At 45.2% G+C, this 27,727-nt stretch overlaps 2 protein-coding genes across 2 annotated transcripts in view; one reads left to right on the plus strand and one right to left on the minus strand.

Annotated features, from left to right (window-relative positions):
* Window positions 1-14,877, minus strand: part of C1H14orf39 (chromosome 1 C14orf39 homolog) — a 37,550-nt gene extending 22,673 nt beyond the window's left edge. The window contains exons 1-5 of the mRNA XM_064153926.1: window positions 14,850-14,877; window positions 9,398-9,454; window positions 9,048-9,104; window positions 5,779-5,905; window positions 2,337-2,426 (exon numbers count right to left, since the gene is read on the minus strand). Of these exons, the coding sequence (XP_064009996.1) occupies window positions 2,337-2,426; window positions 5,779-5,905; window positions 9,048-9,104; window positions 9,398-9,454; window positions 14,850-14,877 (359 nt within the window). The remainder of the gene's footprint in view (window positions 1-2,336; window positions 2,427-5,778; window positions 5,906-9,047; window positions 9,105-9,397; window positions 9,455-14,849) is intronic.
* A 9,617-nt stretch (window positions 14,878-24,494) lies between these two features.
* SIX6 (SIX homeobox 6) lies at window positions 24,495-27,070 on the plus strand. The gene is made up of 2 exons (XM_064152755.1): window positions 24,495-25,220; window positions 26,245-27,070. Exons 1-2 carry the CDS (start codon window positions 24,649-24,651, stop codon window positions 26,411-26,413), a joined length of 741 nt encoding a protein of 246 aa, XP_064008825.1. The 5' UTR covers window positions 24,495-24,648; the 3' UTR covers window positions 26,414-27,070.
* The last annotated feature ends 657 nt before the right edge of the window (window positions 27,071-27,727 follow it).

Below are 27,727 nucleotides of genomic sequence, written 5' to 3' on the forward strand. Positions count from 1 at the left end.
TTTCCTAAGTAATTCACATCCTCTGACTCACAGAGTTCAACAGAGGCTCTTTAGAAATCAGAACTAGAAAAACTTTTAGTCTGATGACAATGGGAAAAAGACAGCACCTACAAAACCCCTGAACATTACGTGGACAATTGTTTATCCCTCTTTCATTCTTCATATCCTTTATGTTCAGCATGACCTTCCAGTTCATACAAGCTTTCTTTTATGTTCTTGAAACCAATTATAACCAAAAAAATAGGGAGAGGTTTTAAACTCTCCATAACAAGTGCCTAATTAAACGCAAACTGATCTGCCCATCTCTTTAAAACATCTTCCCATCTCAAGCAATATGGCCTCAGTGCCCTCAAATGCCAGGCTAAGAAGCTCATTCAGCATATAGAGTTCTAAATGCATTTATTTTTCTTCCTAATTTAAATATTTAGAATTTGCTGCATGCACATCTAGCTAATTCGAATACATCATCAAATGCTTCGGTACAGAAGTACTTTATTGAGTAAAATGCATGAATTTTGTGATTTATAGTCCTGATGTCTTATAATTAAACTCAGGAAAACAGATCAAACACTTTTATGCTGGAATCAAAACTAGTTATCCAAAGAAGCAATTTAAAAGTAATGCTTCTTTGGCTTGTCAGCTCAAATTAGTTAAAGCCAAAATGGCTTAATCATATACTCATAGAAAGCCAATTTAGCCTGATTTTTTTTGCCAAATACAGAGCCCTGAACAGGAAGAAGACAGATAAGCTACTGAGTTAATTAAAGACTATCAGGAATGCTATTTCTGCTCTTTTGGACAACTGGCCAAAAAAAAAAACCACTTAGAAAAGTCTCAAGGACAACATTTTAAATTACCTCAAGTTACACCTCTACATTTCTAGGTGGGTCTGCCATGATTTTTTCACCATAGGGCTGACCAGCCTATTCCCCTTCACAGGAAGATGAGTAAAGTTAGGCAATCTCTCTAAAATGAAAATCTGTTTTATCTGAGAAAATTTCATATCAGTGAAAACCCCCATGGAGTGTTTCTTATTCCACTGAATGTAGGAAATTATGCTGCACAACTGATTATTTCTTTAAAATGCAGAATCTAATTAATAAACATGAAATAACTTAAATGCCACTTGCTGAAGAGAAATTAATCTGCATTTAATACTGACTAGAATCTTGCTCACAACTGGTCTTAAAGTGGTTTTAGACCAGACTTTCCTGAGCCACTGAACATATCTTTCAGGGTCTACAGAATCATAGAATCAACCAGGTTGGAAGAGACCTCCAAGATCATCCAGGCCAACCTAGCACCCAGCCCCAGCCAGTCAACCAGACCATGGCACTAAGTGCCTCAGCCAGGCTTTTCTTGAACACCTCCAGCCACAGTGACTCTACCACCTCCCTGGGCAGCCCATTCCAATGCCAATCACTCTCTCTGACAACAACTTCCTCCTAACATCCAGCCTATACTTCTCCTGGCACAACTTGAGTCTGTGTCCCCTTGTTCTGTTGCTGGTTGCTTGGGAGAAGAGACCAATCCCCACCTGGCTACAACCTCCTTTCAGATAGTTGTAGACAGCAATGAGATCACCCCTGAGCCTCCTCTTCTCCAGGCTAAACAACCCCAATTTGCATGCCTTGTGATTAATCTGAAGAATATAAAGCTGTATACAAGAAATTGATGTGTATATTCTAACAAAGATATGGAATTCATATTCACAAATTAATTATGTAATTACAGGAATACTGCTAATTGTTATTTACTTAGTCCATATATAAATTTAAAGACTTAGATTCAATTAAGTGGTACTTCTGAAAAAGAAGCAAACTGTAAAATCATATTTTTTTAGAAGTCTTCCTACACCTGAACATCTGCAACTCAGGAAATCACAGTGTACATGAAGATATTTCATAATAACAGCCAAAAAATCATTCATAGAGAAAACCTGTGTATGTTCTGGTAAGTACCCTCTGATATTTCATATTCTGCCAAAGCTGAAGAATTAGCTGTTGGGATTTTGGGGGTTTTCATTTGTTTGTTTGGTTGGTTGTTGTTGTTTTGGTTGGGTTTGAATTTTTTTAACTCTAGAGAATTTAACAACATGCTAAAAAACCAAAATCAGCATTTGGAAAGTAATTGAATTTGAAGTAACTGGATTTTATCCTATCCTAGAAAATAACATACGACCTCATACTAATGTAAAATATAAACTGATAGGTCTTTTAATGAACTCAGTCAATTATATCATCCTGAAAAGTTTGCAACCTTTGGACACAGACTGATCAGCTTAGAGAGATTAAGAAGTACTACTTCCAGAAACCTCATCCCACATGAAAAGATACCTCTCTTTTTCTACAGCTTCTTGTAAAGATTCGAGTTCATTTTTCAGATATTCTTCATGCTTGCTAAGAATTACATAGGTAGGCTTCCAGCTGTGGAGAAAGTATAAAAAGAAGTCATGTAAGTGTTTTTTTTCTTTTCCCCAAACAAAAGCCATTTAGAAATGAAGACATCAAGTTAGATCAGCTAGCTTACCAGAACAAATACTTTATTTGATGTTTTCAAAGTCAACACAATAAGGAAAAGGACAATTTGTAACAGCAGTAATGTCAATCAACAAAAAAAAGCTGAATGAGAAATTGCAGAATACATTCAGGAAATTTAGCACTGCTGGCACAAACTGATTGACACCACTGGTGATTAAAAATCTAAATACAAAACACTGCTTCACCAGGTCTACTACAAATTCAGCAGAAAGACAAATTTTTAAAGGCTCAGGTTTTATAGAAGTAAAACCAAAAATACTTATATGAAAATCTACTGACACACAAACATTGCTACTCAGAAAAGTCAGTGCCTTTCTTTGGAGAAGAAAAAAATCAGGCAACGAAAAAGTCAGAGAGCTTCTCTTAATGCACAAACTGTGCTGTGTGTTGCATTTTGTGTTCACATCTATTCTGCAGACACGAAAGAAATAGGTAGCACAAGAACAGTTTTGTAAACACAGGATTCAAGTAGCTCATCTAAAAGTCTGCTAAATGCATCAGTGTTTCACATATGTTCTTGGTAGCTATCACATTTATTTGTCCCTCCTTTCATTAGCTGGAGTATTTAAAAAAAATCATTATCCTCACTTTTCTGAAAGTCAGCAGGACAAGACAACAATTTCTTTTCCAAATTAGCAACATTCATCTGTCTTTTATTTTTTATTTCCTAGAAATCTCACCATCTCTGAATTCAATTTTTAAACTCAGAAGAGAAACAATACAATTGGAATAGGCTCCACCAGATGTATTTCACCATTTCTTATTGTTCTGGGACCAACATTTGTAGTTTGAATCATTCAAGAAATTAAATATGAGGAAAATGTCATCAGTTATCTAAAAATACATCTTTCTTTTTGATCAGGTTGTGTCTTTGGTTCTTTATTATACAGATAAAAATACAGTAGTGTCCCACTTCACCTGTCTCATCTATCACATTTCTGTAGACTTGTTGAATATAAAACCTCCACACTTAGTTCAAAGGCTTCAGAGACACTTCAATATACTTACAATGTCTAATGATCCAGACGAAAAGTTGCTTCCCTGAGAGACCTATTGGGAAGTACTGGCAATCTGTCAACTATGTGAGTGAGTGTGACTCCAAAGATTATATTTGAATTTACAAAACCAACATTAGAGCTGTGGCCAGTATATATGAAGTATCAACTACAATACATTTCAGAAGTTTAAGATGATTCTAGTACCTAAGTGCTCTAATTGTCTGTTCTTATAGCTAGGGCTTGTTTATCGCGGTTTTCAGCATGTCGTTAAATGACATTTTCAATAATTTAAGACACAGACTCATCTCTTCTGCAAGCATTGTCCTCTATGAATACATGTATTCATTAATGAGTCACTTCTCATTTTCAGTCTCTTTACACTAATGCCATTAATTATTCTTTGTAGGACCTGAGCCAAACCTTTTGAATTTGATGATTAAAACTTAGATCAGATCCTTAGTTCTACCCTTCATTTTTTATTCATTTGCATCGCTTAACAGCTTGTCATTTGCAAACGGATTTGAGACTTCGAAAGGTATCTAAAGAAGGAGTGTGAAAGGTTTAAGAAACTCACAGACGTTCATTTTATACTGCAGAGGAGGCAAGAATTTAATGCGAAGGAAAACTGGGATTTCCTTGTAAAGGTCAAATGTTTTCCTAACTCTTTTTGTGTTAAAGTTACAAATCAGTATGGGATGGCAATTGAAGCAAACAGCTAGCCACTACATCCACTTAAATCACTAATGATTCCCTTCTTTCTCCTGGTTCCAGAGAGGTCACAATAAACCTAGACAGGGGCCCAGTGCTATCTTTACTCCTCTTTTTATGTTAAAGTTACAAATCAGTATGGGATGGCAATTGATGCAAACAGCTAGCCACTACATCCACTTAAATCACTAATGATTCCCTTCTTTCTCCTGGTTCCAGAGAGGTCACAATAAACCTAGACAGGGGCCCAGTGCTATCTTTACTCCTCTTTTTATGTTAAAGTTACAAATCAGCATGGGATGGCAACTGATGCAAACAGCTAGCCACTACATCCACTTAAATCACTAATGATTCCGTTCTTTCTCCTGGTTCCAGAGAGGTCACAATAAACCTAGACAGGGGCCCAGTGCTATCTTTACTTCTCTTTTTATTCTTAGAAAACCCACACTTTCCATTCACATCTTTTTTAAAAGGTCAAATTTATGTTACAGACACTTTTATTCATTTTTATTTTATTATTCATTACCCCTAGGTACAGAATTGCAAGAAAACAGAAGACAGAAATTTGCTAACAATTCATCACTTCATCCACCAAAGAACTAGACAGTTTGTGGAGAGATGAAGGCTGCAACACAGTGAAAGGGCAGGATTGTATCATTTGGACCAAACTCTCTATATTTTCAAATACAGATTTGCCTTTTTAGTCAGTAAGAAAAAAGCTCCTCGTAGACAAATTCTTGCTTGCAAAACTTCTAATTACTAAGATCCAAAAGTGACGTGCATTTGAAATTTGCAGTAATAATCTGACAGAAATTTTCCTACAATCTGTGAACTGCAGCCCATTGCCCTCACCAGAACAGCATGACTAGAAGTATTTGGCAACGTGAAGTAAAAATTACACCAAAATCTGCTATTAAAAGCACACTTATATCTGTGTGTGGAGACTGATATGAAAGAGAGTATCTATAGAACAACAACAAAAACAAAATGTTGGGAAAGAATATCTGCAGGGCAAAAAGTAGTGCAAAACACGTAGCCAACTAAGAATAGAAAGATGCCTCCATTTCAGGAAGCCAAACTCAGAATTAAACAAAGAACACAATGGAGACTTATTGTCACTGATAGTTATTAACTTATTTTACTTAACAAAAAAACAGCTTTTTTGAACAATATTCTTAATAATGTCCAAATTTGACAGAAATAAAATGCATCCAAATATAGAAAAGTTATGTTTCCATTACTTTACTACTTTGCATGCTGCAAAGGCAGTACCTGTGGTCTCTGCAACCTGTTGGTTCTAATTTAAAAAATCCTTAATTGTATCCTGGTTTTCTGTAATTTACATTTTCAGGGGATAGGTAACACTGCTATTTTTGTACCTGATGATTTGCAGCTTGAAAAAAAATTAGACTAGTTACTCAAGTTTTCTTTAACATCACTCCTGCCAGAGCACGCACACACACATCACTTTACACTGCTCCCTCACTGTTAATGCCATCCATAACTGAAAGTTGAGGCTAAGTCATACTTACGCCTTGCAGCTCTCCTTACTACTTTTATTTTGCTTCTGCAAATCAGCAATTGCATCGTTGCTGTTATTTATATTTTCCTCCAGCCTAGCAATTTCCTTCTTTTTTTCCATTATTTTTGCAGAAAGCACTATGATTAAAAATAAATACAAAAGTAAGAATATGTATTTTCAACACAGACATCAAATAAAAGTATACATTCAGAATCATTAAGAATTTAATCCAAAATATTTTCTTTTGAGAGTACCAGATGAGTGAACAGCCTGCAACTGAGCAAAGCAACCATAAAGTGAGTAAAAAACTTAGAGTTTCAAATATGTTGTACAGTAATTATCATTCGTTATTGTGAGACTGACTGTAAGATTGTTTGTGCTATTTCTGAATCCCAGTCTATATAAAACTTAATTAACTCTTGGTACTAGATAGCAAAGCACTCTTAACATCTAGAGCTGAACCTGGGAGTTCTTTTATTTTGAAGTCCACAGTGTTTGGAGACACTGCAACTAGAATACAGGGAAAACAGAGTGTAATTCACTTTGCCCTTGTTCACAACTGGGGAGACTGCAGTACAAAAGTTGCTTGAAATAAAAGTCTCTTTCAAACTTCTAGTTTCTTTTATGGAAGTCCAAAAACACAAGTATTTTGAGTGGGAACGTTTACTACAAAAAAGGAGAAACAAAAACATCACCAGAAGCATATAAGCAAATTATTACTAGACACAGAAATAGAGACATCAAAAGAAAAAGGAAATTACTGAAGGTGGGAACATGCAATGCATGATAAATTAAGATGGAAGACAGAGGTTAATTAATGAAAAATTATAAGGACAGCTCCTTAGGCACTAAGAAATTCTTAAGGCAGATACTTAACTCTGCATTTTCTAACAGCAGACAGCTGCTAACATTTTTCAAATGAGTGGTTAGTGGAGCATCCACATTGTTAAACATGATCAGTGTTCTCTGTCACAAGTAAAGGCTGTGAGAGCAATTGTGCAGGCTCATGTTGCAATGCCCTGAGCTCAGCTACATGCACTTTGTTTTCCTCTCTGCTATTTCTGATTTTTTTTGCATACAAGGTTTCAGATTTATTAGTGTAAAACCATGCCTTGCTATCACTGCTGCTCTGCTGGCTAAACAAAAGTCAGTCACAGATGCTAAGCTTTCTCAGGTGCTGAACCAGGAAGGGCACCTCAGTTATGCAAGACGTCTTGAGTCATTTGAATTATTGCTCTAGAGCTCCAGGTCATCCTGAAGTTTGGGTCTGGTTTTGCAGAAATTGCTATATATTAATTTTAAATTCCAACTGCATCTATATAAAAAAAAAATCCAACTTCTGAGAGAAATACCAGTCCATGAAAAACAAAATATTCTCAATGTATTTTAATATCTTGACTTATCTTAATATCTTCTATTAATATTTTAAGTATCTTAATGTTTTCAAGTCAGTCATTTTTTTTTACTTATCATGAAGTCTAAACTATTGGACAACTGTCATATGCTTCATTTTCTGTAAAAAAAAAAAGCAGGTGTATTTGGAAGAACACTGCAGATGACAGTTTGAGATTTAGCAAGGTATAAGATAACTGTATTAGCAAAATATCTGTTACTTAAGCAAAGATATACTCTTAACATTTGACTTAGTATTACAGAAACAGAGAATTAACCAGGTTGGAAAAGACCTCTAGGATCATCGAGTCCAACCTATCACCTAACCCTTCTAATTAACTAAACCATGGCACTAAATGCCTCATCCAGTCTCCTTTTAAACACCTCCAGGGATGGTGTGAGCTCTTCTACTCACCATTGCTTTCTCAAGGACCCTGAAGATGAGATCCATCTCGCCCAACTTTACAATGCAGGCACCTGCTTCAGAACTAGACACTTGTGGCTACAACTACACTCAGCACAGACAAGCAGACACTTACTACAGCTTACTTTATCTAACCTACTTTATACTCTTTCTTCAGGATAACACAAATCACACCCTCAAAGTGCCTGTTTCCCTCCACTGGTTATAAAAACAGACTCTAGCCAAAAAGACTGATGAATCTCATACTAAAAGTCCAAGGCTGAATGCTACAACTGTTCTTCTGCCAAGTAATAGACAGAGACGAAATTAAATCAGAGGAACCATTTCTGGGTAAAATTTTGAAAGAAACAAAACTTTTAAAATTTGGAATGTTGGCAGTGAGATGACACATACTTAGAAATCGTTGAGCTGAACACACAAATGGCTAGGACTCATGACTACACAGGCTTTGGATTTTCCCTAGCATGTTCATTTACCATAAGTTTGCATAAATGTTAACCAAAAAATCGACTCCTTAGCTCAACTGCATGACTGAAGAGTTAAAATAAACTAGGAGTGCCAGATTCAATGTTACAGATTTTTTCACATTGAAAATTTAATATTGATAAACTTAATGAATAAGTACTAGCTTGGACATCTCAACCAAGATTATTAAAAATGTTGCAATCAAAGGAAACATCAATTAACCCAGAATTCTCTCTTCTTTTCCCTGAAGCTTCACTATTTACCTACAAATCACCAGTGATGAGCACAGATGTCCTCAGACTGTATAAAGAATAATTTCTCTACCACAACCATCCTTGTGAGCGATTCCAGAGTAGCATCATTCTGAAAAGCCCAGCCTTAATTCCATAGTATTATGCTGTCTGTAAATCTTGGCAGGGGGAGAAAGAATCTGATGTGGAGCAAGACTTTCTCATTGGGTCTACTATTTTTATTTTCAAATAAAATCACCAGCTGCTTGATTGCATAAAAAGAAGAACCAAGCTTGAGTAGGTAGTAGCAACTGAGAGAACCTTCTTTATTTTAAGAAAACAGAAAAAGAGAAGAAGCAGTGAGGCAAAAGTCCAAATCTGGAAAGAACAAAAACCATGAAGAAAGAAAGGGAGGCAAGTGGCAGATGCATTGAGCAAGCACAGCTGAATCAAAGGACTGCCAGTGACTGTGAGGAGCTACAGAGTAAGAGCAGGAAATGGCGCAGCATGAAGCTGGCTGTCCACGAGACAGCTGAGCAGCATTGGCTAAAAGTAGCAAGCAAAAGCAAGTAGCAAGAAAAGCAAAGTCTACTCAAGAGAATGAACAAGTATTGATGGCAAAAGATGAGGTAGGGTGAGAGCAGGACACAGGACAGCTTCCATTATTAGTCTTGCTTCCGCCCCTGAAACACAGAATGTGTACCAGGATAAATGAAACAAAAGCAGTGTGTTTGATGTCTAATAAAATGATAATCTATCACTACTCACAATTTATCTGTTGAGTGACATGTTCCTTAGCATAAGAAGTTTGTTCTAGCTGGAAAACTAAGAAGAAAATAAACACTTTTTTGTATACATGCACACAGAGACATATATGATTTGAGCTGTGTGTGCTGTGCAGCATTAATTGCACAAGCAATTACAAAGAGTTTAACAAGATAACAATTTTACTGTTAAATAGCTATTAGTACCCCTCTCCATAACCTCACAGATAACAAAATATTGTGTAGGCTAAGATCAAAACCTTAACATCATGTATTTATTTGAAGCTAATATAACTGATTAAAGGAGAAAACATCCCTCTACATACTGTAATTATTTTTTATAAAATGACATACCAAACTCAAGCAGAAGTTTGTCTAAGTTGCTCAAAAGCCTGTCACTCATTCTGTAAACTATGAAAGAAAAATGCACTTTGAGGATTTACGCACTCAAAAGCCTTACTGATACAACAAACAAGTCAAAATTGCAAGACAGTATCATATATTTTAAGATAAAAGGAAGAGAGAGGAAGTTTTAACTGAATTGCATTAGTATACAAACCAAATTTTTGTGTGGTAGTGGTAGTGGACTCATTGAAAGTGTAAGTCAAAGTTAGAAAAAAAAGAGATGTGTCATTTAGGTAAAGCTTTGCTCCTAGAGCACTTCTATCTTTGAGAGCCTCTGTGTTCTTAGATGGCATGAAGAAGGAAAGAAAAGATGCTTGTGTACAAAATGTGTAGCCTCCCCACCAGCTGGTTTACTAAGACTATCGGCAGTGATGCCAGTAATGTCAAAGCTACTTATCCATTGTGTACACTCCTCCCATTGTAACTGCAACACACATTTAAATCAGAAAGTGTATCTTATGATGGGACTCGATGACTTTAATCATAGAATTCATAGAATCATAGAATCAAACATGTTGGATGAGACCTCCAAGATCATCCAGTCCAAACCTAGCACCCAGCCCTATCCAGTCAACTAGACCATGGCATTAAGTGCCTCATCCAGTCTTTTCTTGAACACCTCCAGGGACAGTGACTCCACCACCTCCCTGGGCAGCTCATTCCAATGCCAATCACTCTCTCTGACAACTTCCTCCTAACATCCAGCCTAGACCTCCCCCAACACAACTCGAGTCTGTGTCCCCTTGTTCTATTGCTGGTTGCCTGGGAGAAGAGGCCACCCCCCACCTGGCTACAACCTCCCTTCAGGTAGTTGTAGACAGCAATGAGGTCACCCCTGAGCCTCCTCTCCTGCAGGCTGCACACCCCCAGCTCCCTCAGCCTCTCCTCATAGGGTTTGTGTTCCAGGCCTTTCACCAGCTTTGTCGCCCTTCTCTGGACACTTTCCAGCACCTCAACATCTCTCTTGAATAAAGGAGCCCAGAACTGGACACAAAGATCTTTCCTAACCTAAACGATTCTATGACTGCAGATGTCTAAGTGAGATTAAAGACAGACCTCACATACAACAGAAAGCAGATTATTACAAATCCATTCTTCTGTTTGGATAGTGCTGCTATGTGCAAAAAGAAAAAGACTAGTTATGGGCTTTTAAACAGTTTGGAAGTCATGGAGTCCACTAAGAAGGATGCAATAGCCATTTAATCAGAATGCTATTTACTCAGATATACTCCATGTTAAACAAAGTTATCTGATACTTACCTGTTCCACAACAGCTTCTTCACAACTGTAGTACTGTGTAAAAAGTAAAGCTACAACAAATTGGTGCTGAGGATGAGATACTAATCCAGGACAAAGTGGAATAGAAAACAAAAATTTAACTTAAGTGGCATTAAAGCTACATACTATAAAGCATTGAGACTGGAAATGGGAGGGAGGTAGAGAGAGCATTTAAAATGCTGGATGTTTGACAGAAATGAATTTGCCTAATAGTTAAGCGAGGATCAGAACACCTAATCCAAGTGACTGGATTAGTATAGGCTCTGGAAAAAACTCTGAGAAAGATAATAGTTTTATCAAATGTATTTAAAAGCTTGAAACCCGAGTTGCTAGTGCCTGGAAACTCTTAAGACAGCAAAGAAATTAAATTCTTAAAACACTAAGAAAAGTACTAAGAAATACTACATTCAGCCACAGGTCAATGCAGAATATTTTTGCTTTTACATGGTATGAAAGAAGATCCTAACTAATTCCCTTGGAGGCCAGAATTACTCAGGAGCATATATTAAAAAACTGCTCTCTAGAGAGAGAGTTTATCAATATTTGTTAGTTGCTTCCCCAATATCTCCCATAAAAAAACTGTAAAACATTGGGTAGTACACAGATGACACACTTATGAATTCAAAATAAAAAGCACAAACACTAAACAGCAGAAAGAAATTCTATCCTTTAGCTTACATGCCACAACAACAAAGTTTAGCAATCAAGCAAACTGTAGAGCTGCATCTTATTAAGGTACAAACTACACTATCAACAAGCCACTAAGTTATGATTAATTTTATCTTTTGAATAATTTTGTAGAAAGGAGAAACAGAAGTTAAGTGAATATTTGTTGGGTTGGGGGTTGTGTGTGTGTGTTTAATTTTGCAAGACAACAGTAAAGCTGCAGAAAATGGCAATGCTTCCACAATCATGCATATGTAGAATACCTGCTACTATAGATAGTTCAAATGAAGTAAAAGACAAATAAGTACAAATGACAAATGCTATTCTGTGCTGTCAATTACAAGGAACATGTCACTAGGAGAAAGGGATGAGAGATTCAATTGCACTAATAATCTATAGGTTGTTTGTAGATTTTAAAACAGTGGTTAACACCAGTCTGAAAGAAAAGACATCTACATTTTGGATAATTGATAACTTCCAGGATATGACTGAAGTAAAGACTCATTCACTGGATAGAAAAGCAGAATGCAACCATTAGCCAACTCTGGATTACAAACTCAGAGTTTGTTCTCATAGGGGCTGTTATTTTTGTTAGAGAGAAATATGTAATGCATAGCAATAGGTAAAAGAGCTTCACACTTCATATATTACTTCTAATGACGCTATCCAGAATGCTGCCACAAGAGAAAATTGATTAAGCATCTTGCATTTTTGTACATTAATGTGATTATATGGAATTCAATTTTGGCAATAAAACATTGCAACAGAGCAAGGGGACACAGTCTCGAGTTGTGGTGGGGGAGGTCTAGGCTGGATGTTAGGATGAAGTTGTTGGCAGAGAGAGTGATTGGCATTGGAATGGGCTGCCCAGGGAGGTGGTGGAGTCGCCATCCCTGGGAGTGTTCAAAAAAAAGCCTGGCTGGGACACTTAGTGCCATGGTCTGGTTGATTGGACAGGGCTGGGTGCTAGGTTGGACTGGATGATCTTGGAGGTGTCTTCCAATCTGGTTGATTCTATGGTTATAAGACTGCACTGAGTGTGTAAACCACAGACAAACTGTCTGATGGAGTCTCTAACCATTATCATAACATTGATATTATGCCACTTCTCATAGCAGTTTCAGTAGCAGCTTTATATACCATCTGCCAATGGCTATATCTAGGTTATTCAAGAAAAGGTGAAAAATACCCCTAATTTATGAGGTAAAATTCTTCCTCAATCCTACCCACTGTCAGCTGCACAACAGTGTTAATGTCTGCTGGTTTAAATAAATTCTACAAATATTTTTATCACAGTATCACCAAGGTTGGAAGAGACCTCACAGATCAAGTCCAACCCTTTACCACAGAGCTCAAGGCTAGACCATGGCACCAAGTGCCACGTCCAATCCTGCCTTGAACAGCTCCAGGGACGGCAACTCCACCACCTCCCCGGGCAGCCCATTCCAGTATCCAATGACTCTCTCAGTGAAGCAGGGCTCTTTTGAGTGCAAGCTGTATTTTCCTTGTTCTATTCCTTGTTTTAAGATTCTCTTATGTGACCAGTTTAATGATTCTTCTTGAAATTTAGTAGAGTTGCTATTTCTAGACTAACTTTTTTTCCCCTGTTTAAAAAAAAAAAAAAAAAAAAAAAAAAAAAAAAAAAAAAAAGAGCCTCTCATTGTGCTGTTTTATGTTCCTCTGCCACTCCTCTGCACCAGTTTTAGGAACCCTGAGGGATGACTGAAACACTGCCTTGAAAGTGAGGACATCATCTTTTTGTTCTCATTGTTTCTAACATCACCATACCACTTTCCTGGCCAGTGACCACTGTAGTTACTACATCTGAGTTAACAAAACTGGAGGGTTCTTTGTTTCTCACAATTACATTTTCGAAGTTGAGAAGAGGAGGCTCCCAGGTGACTTTCTTGTGGCCTTCCAGGATCTGAAGAGGGCCTCCAAAAAAGGTGGGGAGGGACTTTTTAGGCTGTCAGGGAGTGACAGGACTGGAGGGAATGGAGAAAAGCTGGAGATGGGTAGGTTCAAGGCTGGGTGTGAGGAGGAAGTCGTTGAGCATGAGAGTGGTGAGAGGCTGGACTGGGTTGCCCAGGGAGGTGTTTGAGGCCAGGCTGGATGAGGCTGTGGTCAGCCTGCTCTAGGGTAAGGTGTCCTTGGCCATGGCAGGGGGGTTGGAACTAGCTGATTCTTGTGGTCCCTTCCAACCCTGACTGATTCTTGAGCGTGTCCAGAGAAAGGCGACGAGGCTGGGGAGAGGCCTCGAGCAGAAGCCCTACGAGGAGAGGCTGAGGGAGCTGGGATTGGTTAGCCTGGAGAAGAGGAGGCTCAGGGGTGATCTTATTGTTGTCTACAACTACCTGAGGGGTGGTTGTGGCCAGGAGGAGGTTGCTCTCTTCTCTCAGGTGGCCAGCACCAGAACAAGAGGACACAGCCTCAGGCTGCGCCAGGGGAAATTTAGGCTGGAGGTGAGGAGAAAGTTCTTCCCTGAGAGTCATTGGACACTGGAATGGGCTGCCCGGGGAGGTGGCGGAGTTGCCGTCCCTGGGGCTGTTCAAGGCAAGGTTGGACGTGGCACTTGGTGCCATGGTCTAGCCTTGAGCTCTGTGGTAAAGGGTTGGACTTGATGATCTGTGAGGTCTCTTCCAACCCTGATGATACTGTGTGATACTGTGATACTGTGATTCTATGATTCTAAGTTTGTGGGGGTTTTTAAAAGCACATCACCACCACACGTTTTGTGCCCTGCCTTTACGACGTGTGTGTGAAGTCCTCAGAAAGCGAAACGTCTACTGGATTGCCACATTCTAAACAAAGGGACATTGCTGCAAATCGTTCCCTGAATTCCTGGGATTTAAAAATCTGAACAGATATTTGTAAAAGCTGCAGGGAGAAAACCCATCCTGTGAGATAGCAGAGAGCTGCAGATGAGGGCCATAACATGGCAGCACAAAAAATGGCATGAGGCCCTCCTGAAGGAGAAGGGCAGCAGGGCCTGGGAGGCTAGTTGGGCACCATTCATAGAATCATAGAATCATAGAATCAACCAGGTTGGAAGAGACCTCGAAGCTCATCCAGTCCAACCTAGCACCCAGCCCTAACCAATCAACCAGACCATGGCACCAAGTGCCTCATCCAGTCTTTTCTTGAAGACCCCCAGGGACGGTGCCTCCACCACCTCCCTGGGCAGCCCATTCCAATGCCAATCACTCTCTCTGTGAAGAACTTCTTCCTAATATCCAGCCTATACCTACCCTGGCACAACTTGAGACTGTGTCCCCTTGTTCTATTGCTGCTTGCCTGGGAGAAGAGGATTGCCTTCTGAGAGGCTGCCAGCCCTAAGGAAGTGGCCAAAGCACGACGGCTCCTCATAACGCAGAATGCTAACAGAAGTGTATGGGCAAGGAGAGTCATGACAGCCATCAAGGGCCTCACTCCAGGCTTCTAGAGGGGACCAGAGTACGGCCACCGCCCCGCTCCCATAGCTTCATCCCCGCCAACCTAGAGCCAACCTAGAGCCGCCTCCAACTAGCCCGGGGAGGAGACTTCCCCAGCAGAGGTCCCTCGGGGTGTGGTCACCGCCTGGTGGCTCTCCCTCAGCGCCGCCAAGGAGCGGAGCCCTCGCGGCAGCGAGGCGGGAAACGGCCGGGCCGCCGCTCGCGCCCCGCGCACGGAGGGCAGGCGGAGGCTGCGCAGCCAGGCCGCGGCGCCGGCCTCAGCCCCCCGAACGCCGCCCAGCTGCCGCTTCCCAGCCCGCGCCTCGCTGCCTTCCTTGTCGGGGATGGCTGGGGGCGAGGGTGGCAGCGGCCAGAAGCCGAGCTTTCCGCAGAGAAACCTGGAGCAGTTTCATGTGCCGGCAGAAGGGGCTGAGGCTGCTTTGCTAGCCGGTCAGCCAGCAATGCCCGACGGATCCCATCGCCAGAAGCCGCAACCCTCTGCATCCTCGGGGTGCGTGCCCCTACCTCCCAGGAACCCAGCCGTTTGCCGTGGCAGTGAGAGTTAGGAGGCGATGATCAAAATTTCCGAAAGCTGCGGCGCTTGAGGCCGAGCCAGCGGCGCCAGCCGAGGGTGAAAAGCGATGAGGATGCTCCATCTACTGGGCAGAGCGCGCAGGCGGGCGGCAGCCGGACGGCCGCCAGGAGAGGAGGCCGAGGAAGAGGGGTAGGTAGCTCCTGGAGTCCTGGGGAGTGAAACGCACACCAGGATGCCACACAAAATTAAGAGACTGCAGCACGTAACTTCCTTCATCCACGGGAGAGGAGGCCGTGGAAGAGGGGTAGGTAGCTCCTGGAGTCCTGGGGAGTGAAACGCACACCAGGATGCCACACAGAATTAAGAGACTGCAGCACGTAATTTCCTTCATCCACCGGAGAGGAGGCCGTGGAAGAGGGGTAGGTAGCTCCTGGAGACGTGGGGAGTGAAACGCACACCAGGATGCCACACAGAATTAAGAGACTGCAGCACGTAACTTCCTTCATCCACCCTCCGAGCCCCCGCGTGTCGCTGACCCTGCATAAAGCCTTCCTGCCCTCCGTCAGCTCACCTGCAGTCCAGCCCTCCGGCAGTTAAAACCGCATTAAAGTGTCACCCTTCATGTCCTGGAACAGCGCTGTGCATTGAAGATGCTAGGGAGCATCACCAGCCCCAGCCGGTCCAACGCGCAGGGCAGCCTCATTGCTCACCTGAGCACAAGTTGCATTGGCAAAATCATCTGCGTTTGCTTATTTATTTATTGGTGTGCAGTATTACAAGGCAAAAAAAGATTGCACAGAGCAGGGATGGCAGAAAGCAGAACGTGACATTTGCCTTCAAACTTGCATCAGGAACAGTGTGGCCAGTAGGACAAGGGAGGTTATTCTTCCCCTGTACTCAGCACTGGTCAGGCCACACCTTGAGTACTGTGTCCAGTTCTGGGCTCCTCAATTCAAGAAAGATGTTGAGGTGCTGGAACATGTCCAGAGAAGGGCAACAAAGCTGGTGAGGGGCCTGGAGCACAAATCCTATGAGGAGACGTTGAGGGAGATGGGCCTGTTTAGCCTGGAGAAGAGGAGGCTCAGGGGTGATCTTATTACTGTCTACAACTACCTGAAGGGGCATTGTAGCCAGGTGGGGGGTGGCCTCTTCTCTCAGGCAACCAGCAATAGAACAAGGGGACACAGTCTCAAGTTGTGCCAGGGTAGGTCTAGGCTGGATATTAGGAAGAAGTTCTTCACAGAGAGAGTGATTTCTCATTGGAATGGGCTGCCCAGGGAGGTGGTGGAGGCACCGTCCCTGGGGGTCTTCAAGAAAAGACTGGATGAGGCACTTAGTGCCATGGTCTGGTTGATTGGATAGGGCTGGGTGCTAGGTTGGACTGGATGATCTTGGAGGTCTCTTCCAACCTGGTTGATTCTATGATTCTAACTGCAGTAGCAAGAGTTGTTTTTACCTTGCTGTTGAGGTGATTGAGGCAGTGGGTGGATTTAAGACTATCCATAAATAAAGTAAAATAAGTGAGATTAGGGGGACGACAACAGGGTGGAGGACAAAAAAGAAAAACAAGCATCATCATGGTTTCTGAAAGATGACATCATGTCCAGAGAAGGGTGACAGGGCTGGTGAACGGCCTGGAACACAAACCCTATGAGGAGAGGCTGAGGGAGCTGGGGGTGTTTTGCCTAGAGAAGAGGAGGCTTATTGCTGTCTACAACTACCTGAAGGGAGGTTTTAGCCAGGTGGGGGGTGGCCTCTTCTGCCAGGCAAGCAGCAATAGAACAAGGGGACACAGACTCGAGTTGTGCTGGGGGGAGTATAGGCTGGATGTTAGGAGGAAGTTGTTGTCAGAGAGAGTGATTGGCATTGGAATGGGCTGCCCAGGGAGGTGGTGGAGTCACTGTCCCTGGAGGTGTTCAAGAAAAGCCTGGATAAGGCACTTGGTGCCATGGTCTAGTTGACTGGCTAGGGCTGGGTGCTAGGTTGGACTGGATGATCTTGGAGGTCTCTTCCAACCTGGTTGATTCTATGGTTTCTGAAAGAAGAAAAGACAGAGGAAATAGAAACAGGATAGAAGAGACAAACAGAAAACTATCACTGTCACTTGCAGCACGACTGTCGGCCAAATGCGATGCAAGTCAATTCAACCAACAAGAAATGCAGCTTTGGAGAGAAACCTACCTGACTTCAAGTCAGCAATAAGGGAGGAGAAAGAAAAGAGAGAGAGAGAGAAGTGGAAAACGGCATGTTGTCTTGGACAACCACATGTCTGCAGCCTCTATCTACTCTGCGGACCCCACTGACAGCTTTGTCCGTTCCTACATCTCTGTCTTGGTGGAGCAAGAACTTTGTCCCTGTCCTGCTCTCCAAGAACATTTTAATTCTGAGAATTTCCACAAGCTTCTCTTCCCAAAACATTTAGTAAAACCTAAGGAGAAATCGCTTTAAGGCAATTTTCCTAAAGACGAGCACAGTCCCACACCCCTTAGACATAGGAATTTAATAGCAAAGTAGCAGGTAACTTCGGTGATGCTCTTTAGCACCTCCCCGTGTCCCAGTAATTTAAGTAGCAGCGTCAAGGGAGTCTGAGGTTCCCACAGATTAGGGACCCGAGCTCACCCGGGAGGTTGTCAGTCATTTCCACAGGCTTCGGTTAAAGCCAGCAGGGACTTCCCGGTCGATTCCCTCTAGGGACTGTCAAGAGCTGGTCCCCACTGAGACTTTTCAGGACCAAGGAGCTCCTTTAGCCCATCTATTTATTACAAGGACTCCCGAGCCGTGGTTATCAGTGTAAGTTGTTTCTGGGTCTGCAGAAAGGAGGGCTATGTGCCCCACAGGTTCTGCCTTGTTTGCTTGGCTTCGCTTCCCGAAAGCATCCAAAACCAACAACAGCAGCAACAAAACCAACAAAAAAAAAAAAAAAAAAAAAAAAAAAAAAAACACCCAACTAACCCAAACAAAAACAACACCAAAACCACCAAACCAAAACCAAACACCAAAGACAAGAACAATTATTTCCATTATCGGCCGGCAGGCAGGAAGGACTCTTTCATAGTATCATCTCTAGTCAACAATGAATGGGTTGCGTAGCTCTGAAAAGATAGATGGTCAATTTGGGGCTCAGCAAGGGCTCCAAAACCCACTCCCCAGACGCTGACAGACCCCCACGCCAACAGCGAGCAGCCACTTGGTGGTCTTTGCTGTCCCCGTGTCTCCTCTGTTTTTTTCTGTCTCCCCTCAGACTCTCCAGTTCCAGCTGATGGAGAGGGCAAAGAAACCTAGGACTTCCCCCGTGGGGAGGACAGGGCACCCTGTAATGCCGACGTCCCTAGCAGCACCTCTGATGGGGGTCGGAAAGCTCTCTAGAGGCACCTCCACCAAATTCCCCCTGAAGAAAGCAGAGAAGTTCCCCTGTCCTGTGCTCCTTGAGCCTCCTCCGGTTGTCCTGCCGCCGGAAGGAGAGTAGCCGCTGCCTAAACTCTCACATGAGGGTAAAAACCGACTAGAAATAGAGTCCTTGCAGTGTTTTGTGGGCGCGGGGCACGGAGACATCACGGCTGGAGAGTTACAGGGTTGGGCTGAAAGTGTCCTAGATAAGTGCTTTTCTTCTTGACTTGAATAATCAGCTCAGAAAGGAGATGAGTGGAGTGGTTTCAGCACTAGCCAAAAACTCGGCAAGATTGAGGGACGTCCCAGGTGTTAACTTGAGAAAAGAAAAATAAATCATATCAGTTTCTCGGGCAAGGGATGAATAATACCCAAGCTCATGCGGCTGCTCTGGGATAAATTTGCTCCTTGAAGCACCACCGTGACTGCTGGAGCCCAGGCAGATGCTCACCTTCAGCCGTGGCCCTAATCCTGTTTCTAAGCCCGAGGTGGTGCCAGGCAGCTGGACCAGAAGCTGGTCTGAGCGTGATGCTGCTAACTCCCAGGAAGCACCCAAAGCTGCGGAGAAGCTCTCTCGCACGAAAAGAGGGACACAATTCCCAAGCAGCCCTCACTCTCAGCAAGCAGCCTCCAGGGGAAGAAAAAGGGAAAAGGAGGGGGGAAAAAAATAGAGAGACCTTACTGGGGTAAAAAGAACATCTGAATGGTCAAAACCTTCTAGATTTATTTAAATAGTTTGGAGTTTTGCTTGATTTCTTTTGGAATTTTCAGTCAAAGTGGAAACTACGGATTTTAAGCAGAGTGAAAATGTTACGTTACTGCACCTGAGTTTAAAAGGAGGTTTGGTGCTGTGTGTATTTAAATGCAGGCAAAGGCATCAGACAAACGATTTCCGATGGATAGGGGATTTTAAATCCAGGTCCACAGCTACACCCTAAAGAAAATTAAAGGTAGATCTTGGGTGGTAAATCATTTTTCCCTGTATCTCTGGCCTTGACTGGGACCCTGTACCAGGAAGGTCTTTCTTTAGCAGTCTTAAAATAATTCCAGGTTGGGTTTTTTGTTTGGGTTTGGGTTTGGGTTTTGTTTGTTTGTGGTTGGGTTGGGTTTTTTTGTTGTTGTTGGTGGTTGGTTGGTTGTTTTTTTTAGTTTCCAGTGTTTTTTTACTCTAGCATCAAAAATACCAGCCATGATCTGCTAACTTCATATTAGAGAGAACCTGAATAAGATGCCGAAGGACAAAGCTGTAATGAATACACGGTCTGAGAGTGGAAAGCGGGTGGACATTTCCATCGCCCTCGACACCGTTTTAAGGACTCTTCGCTGCTTTCGATGGTTGTTAGTAATTTCAACGAGGATCCACCCTGCACAACTCTCCCCAGTATTAATCAGATTACAGCTTTAAAGATAACTTTTTAGGAAAGAATGGAGCTATTGACAGCTGCTGTTTCAACAATTACAACACTCTTAAGAATACAAGACGCAATCAGGCAAAACACATCGAAAAGGGCGTCATTTCCCTACCGAGCATCCCCTACCACATCACCCGGAATTTGAGGTTCTCCATCCACCACTACTCCCGGTGGCTTGGAGGAAAACGCTGCCGGAAGCCCCGGCCCCTGTCCCTGGAGCCACTGACATTTTCAGTAACCTTTTCTAAAAGCGACAGCGGCCACTCTGCTCCTCCTGAGCATCCTTGAGACGACCTGGGGGAGCCAGCAGGAAGGCGGTTAGCTGCGCCGCTCCCCGATGCCCGCTCAAAGCCCTGCCCGACCCGGAGCGCTCCCCATCATCAGGCTGGGTGCTGCCCGTACCGATCTAAGGCCGAAAATCCCGAATGATTTCCCAGGTACCGGCCGGAGGAACTGCCTGCCGGCCCTCCGTCTGCTTCGGTCACCGCTGCAAACTCGCTTAGCATCACTTAGTAAATCACCACATCTCCGGCAAGCGTAGAGCCACCTTTAAATTAGGACTTCTGGTTCCCGGGGGTCTTTTATTAATGCAGTACTTAACGCCAGACAAAGACTTTAAAAATACATTCACACCTCTGCTGTGTTTCAAAACTGCATCTGGATAAACCATCTCCAGGGACCGCGACACTGAGACTCGGGGGAGCTGATAACTGCTGATGCGGAGGTGTACAGATACGTAGCTCAGCGTATTCGTGCTTTAAGGCTCTGAGAAGGATATCTGTCCTGTCCCTAGGCCATGCACACCATGTCGATGCAGGCCCTCGTGGATTGCTGGCAGCATTTCTGATTTATCTTTTTTAACGTGCTGGTTTATCCCTCCCTTTCAAATGGGTTCATCTCTGCGGGGATATAACGCCTCATTCTACCTGTAGCCAAAGGTGAGAGTCGTCACCTAAATTAAGGTACTTATCACTGCCGGTTACTAATGTCACGAGTAGTGTCATTAACACACGGGGTTGGGGCGGGGAGGGTGCGAAGAACTAGAAGGAAAGAAATAAGCAGAAACGAAGCAGAGAAGCCGGAGTGCACACCTAAGCTCGCAGGCAGTTCTGATGAGACCGAGAGACTAGTTCAGGAGCCTAGGCACCCCAGGACATTCCTGGGGAGCCTGTCCTGGGTCTCATAGAGTATGAGTCGATCCTGGAGATCTCTCCCGGTCGCACTGGGGAAATAAAGCCCAGCCCGGCAAAGCTCCTCCAGAGCGACGGAACGGCGGGGAACCTGCCGGAGTCCCGGCCACGGATAATGCTCCCGATGGAGTGGGAAAAGTATGCGTGAGCCCCGTTGGAGCTGAATCCTGCCTGTCTCTCTGAACTGATGACAAAGAGCAAGGAGTCCCCATGTCGTTTTCTCTACAGGGACAAGCTGTTTTTTCTCTGACTGTGCCACTTCCCAAATGTAGAACCCAACGTTCACGGAGACAACACAGAGCTACTGGAGCTGAGCTGATTTCGCCCCTCATGTCTCCCTTGAAATGGTTAATACAGAGTTCTTGGGCCCATTTTGGTGTCGCTTTTTCTTTCTTTTCCTCTTCCCTCCCAGTAGAGCTGCCAGCATCTCCCCATCCGGGCCGGTTTCTGGGGAACAAAGGCTGTGGACCTGGGGGACAGCCCCTCGCCTCTACGAGCTGCTCTCGCTGCTCTTAATGAGGATTCGTTTCTTTAGCCTACAGTCCTGGCTTTCATTATGGAGCCTGTCTCACTCTGTTCGTGATCATTAGGCTGCAGCCCAGTAACCTTCTCTCCAGATCATGTGCATCTTTCTTTTTTTCCTTTCTTCTTTTTTTTTTTTTTAAGGGAAAAAAAGAAAAAGAAAATAAAAAGGAAGACCTTCAATAGTATTGGCCATCATCACCATCACCGGGCCAGTCTAAATTAGATAGCTAGCCATTAACACAGGCTTTCCCCTTCTCAACATCTTTCAAAGCAGAGGTTGTTCTCCACCAGCCTCTGTCCCGGGATGCTTTAAGGATTGTGAGATCCACGAGGGGTTTTCCGTTGGGGCAGGTTACAGGGTGACAGCTCCCCTGCCCGCGGTGTCTCCAGGTTCTCACTCACTCCCTCGAGGAGGTTTGGGGTGGATTATCCCTGTCTGGAAAGGTTATTTGGGACCTTTCATTGAGCTGCCCCAATTACTGTTTCTTCCCTGATGGAAAGGACAGGGGTGGAGTGGAAGAGGACTCTTCCTCAGCAATATTTACAGATTGTACTTTCCTCTTCTCTGATTTTTTTTTTTAATTCTTCCTTTTTTTTTTCTTTTTCTTTTTTTTTTTTTTTTCTTAAGCGTTTGAGCAAATCAAATCTGGGTCTGTAAAGTGAAGCCGGAGAGTCTCTCCTTTTATTTTTTAAGTTTCCGTGGAGTGTCTGTGCTTTTATGTCTCCCCAGCTCTGTCGGGTTTTATGAAAATGAGCAGTATTGAAAGCTTTTCCATCCCGCTAGCTGTGAGCCTCACATAAATGATGTAAATGGCTCCAAGGGTTTTTTTCAAGTGAACTGTGTAGATCTGTGAAAATAATATCAGGGTTTTCCGTCAGAATGAGCTTAGCACTGTACTGAGGCGTACCATAATCTGACCCGACACCTCCGACCATCTGCGCTATCTATCTGCCTTCTGATTTACCAAATCTTCACAAGCAAAAGACAAATTGTACTTGATACTAAAGAAAAGACGGCAAGCCCCAGTCCAGCTGCATTTCTGCAGAGAAATGATTGGGGAAAACGTAAATCTGTTTAATTTCAGACTACGGGCAAAGGAGCAAAGCAAAGGAGCCTTCTTAAAGAAGGAAAGAAAGGAAAAGGGGGGAGGAAAAAAAAGGAAGAAAAGGGAAAGGAAAGACAATAACAAGATGTCAAATTAAGAAGGGATTTCTTTGACAAACGGTCTAAAGGGAAGGGGGAAAAAAGACATCGGAAATTGCAAACTGCAGAGAAGAGAACATATTGAGCTTAATTCAAAATACATGCTGCCTTTTCGAGTGTAGTCTCTAACGTTCCTGGGAAGAAATCACCACTGAGCAGTTATATGTAGAATAAAGAGCGGGTTCTTGATTTCGCTCCCCCACCCTCTTCTCTCTAGAAAGCAAACGGCATAACGGCATCCTCCCAGCCCAGAAAGTGATTCCATCCCTGCCTCGAGATGGCTGGAGCTTTCCCTGTTCCTCCGAAGGGGCAACAGGACGTCCACCTCGCCCCCAGCCCTGTGTTTGCTACCTCGGGGCGCAGAGGAGGGGGAAAAAAACCCACGGGGAAAGATTCTTACTAGGTGATCAATATTTCAAAAGACTCCTGAAATCTGCTTTAAGTCGCTGACTTGACCTACAAATGACTTCTCACTCCCCGCAACTATTCTCGGCGTCTATTCAGGACCATTCAGCCGACAACAATAAGATTTTAAATGTTAGAACAAAAATAAACAAAAATCACAAAGCTGTAGCTGAGTGGCGTAGGGCACTGGGCTCCCTGTAGATTGATTCATCGTCTTAACAGAGATGGGAAGTCACCCCTAGAGGGTAGAGGGAATTTTTGCCCCCTAAATCTCGGTTCTTCTTGCGGTCCTTTCGCCGCATCCCATTGTCAGTGTCACTCCCAGCATCACTGTCACTGTTCTGCCGCCGGTTTTTCTCAGCCCTGCCTTATCGCCCTCTCCAACCCTGAGCGAGCTGAGCGCTATGCGTGGGGTTCGGGCTCCACCGCTTTACCAAAGAGGGTGCAGAGGGCTGCCGGCCATCCCATAGCGGGGGCCACTCCCTTCAACTTTCCAGCAGCGGCTGCCGGGTGTCCCCTTTTCCGTGTCGCTGTTCTGACCCTGTCCGAAGGGAAGGGGCAGGGCGGCGGGGTCGCGGCCCCGCGGAGAGAGTGCCGGGGCGCCCCGGGGAGCGGGACGGGGAGCCAGGGCGGGGAGCCGGGGTGGGGAGGTGCTGCTGGCCGGCGGTGCGGGGCCGCCACCGTGATTGGCAGCGGCTAGCAATGAGTGGCAGCCCCACCATGGAAACCCGAGAGCCAATCTGCCGAGCCCGGCAGCAAATCAGCCGCTCCTGCAGCGGCGGTGGCGCTGAGCTGGGCTTGTGTCTTTTTTTGTTGCTGTTATTGTTGTTGGGGGGGGGGGCTGTCTTTTTTTTTTTTTTTCCCTTCTTTTTTTTTGTCCTCCCTTCCCTCCCTCCCCCCACGCCCGCCCTCCCCGCTTCGTCCATCCTCCTCCGCCTCGCCCCTGCCTACCGCCCCCAGTTGCCGGAGCCGCCGAGCGCTCCCCATCGCCTCTCCGCCCTCCATCGTCCCTCCCGCGGCAGCTCCGCCGATCCCGGAGGAAGCAGAAGCGGAGCGAGGGGCGGCCGTCGGGGCCGCTGCCCGCTTCCCCGCCGCAGGGGTGTGCGGGGCGGCGGCGGGCATCGCCGCGGGTGCGCGGAGCGCGGAGCGGAGCTCGGCGCCGCCTCCATGTTCCAGCTGCCCATCCTCAATTTCAGCCCGCAGCAGGTGGCCGGGGTATGCGAGACCCTGGAGGAGAGCGGGGACATCGAGCGCCTGGGGCGCTTCCTGTGGTCCCTGCCCGTGGCCCCGGCGGCCTGCGAGGCCCTCAACAAGAACGAGTCGGTGCTGAGAGCCCGGGCCATCGTGGCCTTTCACACAGGGAACTACCGGGAGCTGTACCACATCTTGGAGAACCACAAGTTCACCAAGGAGTCCCACGCCAAACTGCAAGCCCTCTGGCTGGAAGCGCATTACCAGGAAGCGGAGAAGCTGCGGGGCCGACCCCTGGGGCCGGTGGACAAGTACCGCGTTAGGAAGAAGTTTCCGCTGCCCCGCACCATCTGGGACGGCGAGCAGAAGACACATTGCTTCAAGGAGCGGACGAGGCATTTGCTGAGGGAGTGGTACCTGCAGGACCCTTACCCAAACCCCAGCAAAAAGCGGGAACTGGCTCAGGCCACGGGACTTACCCCCACGCAGGTGGGCAACTGGTTCAAAAACCGCAGGCAAAGGGACAGGGCAGCTGCCGCCAAGAACAGGTAAGGTGCTGCCCCGTCCCGTCGGGGCACAGGGCCGCCTCCCACCTGCCCCCCAGTTTAGGAAGGTTTGTCCACCCCAATGCTGAGCCCCGTGGGCCTCGGGGGCCGGTACGAGGATGCCGGACATAGGTAGCGCGGCCTCGGCGCTGCGACCAGCCCCGCCTCCGGGGACAGGGAAACCAGCCCGCGGGATTCCTCCCAGGCAAATGCAGCGAGATAAAGTAGGAGCAGAATGAAAATCCTATGGTTGGTTATTTGTTTCCCTATTTTCAATACGGAGATGGTCCTTGCCTGGGCTCCCCTTTGGCTGCTCTTGAAGGAGCGGGACGGTGGAGCAAAGCTGCCGTGATTCCGGCAGGAGCAGGTGATGGCAGGGTCATGCTCGGCGAATAAGGAGAGACAACCTCCCCCTTCAAAGTTCTGACCAGACATATATACCTATTTCATGTATGTCCGGATGGAGCAAAGCCTGCAATGCCCGTTTGGGGCCCAGGTCGTTGTCCTGAATCTCCGCCGGGAACGCTTCTTGGGATAATTCTCTAATTTCTCTTCTCCGTCTTTCCCGGGTTGTCCCAACACTAGCAGACTCCACGGGAAGCGGAGAAGGGCGCACAGCCTCCCGTTAGCTCCTCTTCAGAAACCTCTGAGGGGGGAGGTGTCCACTCGTCACCCCGTAGCCGAGGAATGGGGCTGTCACGCTCAGCCTGTTCGCATCGGCTGCGAGGGAAGATGTAAGGCCTGCTGGAGGGTAGTCCATGCCAGGGGGTGCTGCAGGGATTTATCGACCACTCAGATAAGCTCCAGTTTGGGGACAGGCTGCTGAGAGTGAGGGGCATCTGCTCTCTCCCTACAGGCCCGGGAGTGGGGCTAGCGCTGGGATGAGCACCCAGTTTCTCAGGTAGCGCCATTAGACTGGGCTAAATGGTATGCTGGAAGTGGGGGTGCCGGTGGGAGTCTCTTGGTGGGAGGAAAGCGGGGTGCTGTCGGCAGGTCCGGTGATGCTGTGTGTGCCGGTTCCTTGCAGGCTACAGCAGCAGGTCCTAACGCAGGGCTCCATGCGGTCGCTGCAAGCAGAGGAGGAGAGCGGCGGGGAGGTGGGGGGAGCCGCCTCCAGCCCCGCAGCCAGCCTCTCCAGCAAAGCGGCCACCTCCGCCATCTCCATCACATCCAGCGACAGTGAATGTGACATCTGACACCACCGCCATGACAAACTGGGGGGAGCGGGAGGTCCAGATAACCGGTGCCTGCCTGCCTGCCTGCCCACACGGCCGGAACAGTGGGGTTTATAATCGTCCGACCGCGGTCCCCACACCCGAGGTATGGGGAGCTCCCCAGCCGCACGCCTCTCGCCCGTACCTCCCTCCCAGGCCTGCAGCAGACTGCATTAAAAAACGTGATAAAAATCGTTGTCGCCTTTATTTCGAGAGATCTGCAGAATTGATGTCTTAAAAAAAAAAAAAAAAAGGAAAAGAAAAGAAAGAAAGAAAGAAAGAAATTCCACAAAACGTAAAAATATAGATACCCGATCCCCCCAAATGCTAAGTTGCAAAATATCTGAGCGCCTGCCCTTACCCCGCGGGGGTGTTTAATGTTGAAAAGACGCTGTTCTTTTGGTTGGGTTTTGCTTTACTTTAAAGTTTGGGGTTTGGGATTTTTTTTTTTAAATATAAATATATATATATATATAATGTTTATTTACTTATTTAAGGGATTGCTATGGTAGATTTTTTTTTCTATGATTATTATTAATTATTATTATTTTTTGGCTTGTTCTCTATGTGCACAGGTGACTTGTAGAGCATGTGCAGGACGAAACTGTATGAAGCAGCCTAAACCCATAATAAAATATTTGGTGAACGACCCTCGCATCTGCTTTGAAATGACGGTGCCAGTCTCAAGCCCGCCAGTTTACGCAGAGCAGATTTCCGAGGCCGCGGGTGTTTCAGCGTCAGCTCGGCAGGAACCGAAATAGCCGGGTCCCCGGGACCGAGGGTGAAGTTTTCGCAAGGCAGGGAGCCGGGGTGCAGCCGAAATAAGGCGAGGGGAGCAGGGTCAGGGCTGGCGGAGGATGCAGGTGCCCGGGAAAGGGAAGGAGAAGGCGCTGCCGCAGCTTCTCCTCTCTCAAGAGCTTTTGGGGTTATCAGCAGCGAATATTCGGACACGGAGGAGGAAAAACGAAGGAAAAAAAATAAAGAAAAAAGAGAGATTTTAAGAGAGAGAGAGAGAGAGAGATGGAGAGAATTGATTGACTTCCTCCCTCCTTGGGCACATGCAAAGAGAAAATGGGGAATTAAGAGCCCTTCATGTCCGGGAAGGGCCGGATCGGGACCAAAATAACCTCAAATCTCAGCCCCTGCGACGTGCCTGGAGCCGTCCCCATCATATATCTCACTCGCTTTGTTTTGGGGCGGTTTCACTGTGGGAGACCAAAGGCCAGGTCCAAGGAGCGTGCTAAGCTTTTTTCCCTAGCAGAAGGATTTTATATTATACAATTTGACATTGATCTC

This window comes from Pogoniulus pusillus, chromosome 1 (genome assembly GCF_015220805.1).
Source record: "Pogoniulus pusillus isolate bPogPus1 chromosome 1, bPogPus1.pri, whole genome shotgun sequence".
NCBI classification, from domain to species: Eukaryota; Metazoa; Chordata; class Aves; order Piciformes; family Lybiidae; genus Pogoniulus; species Pogoniulus pusillus.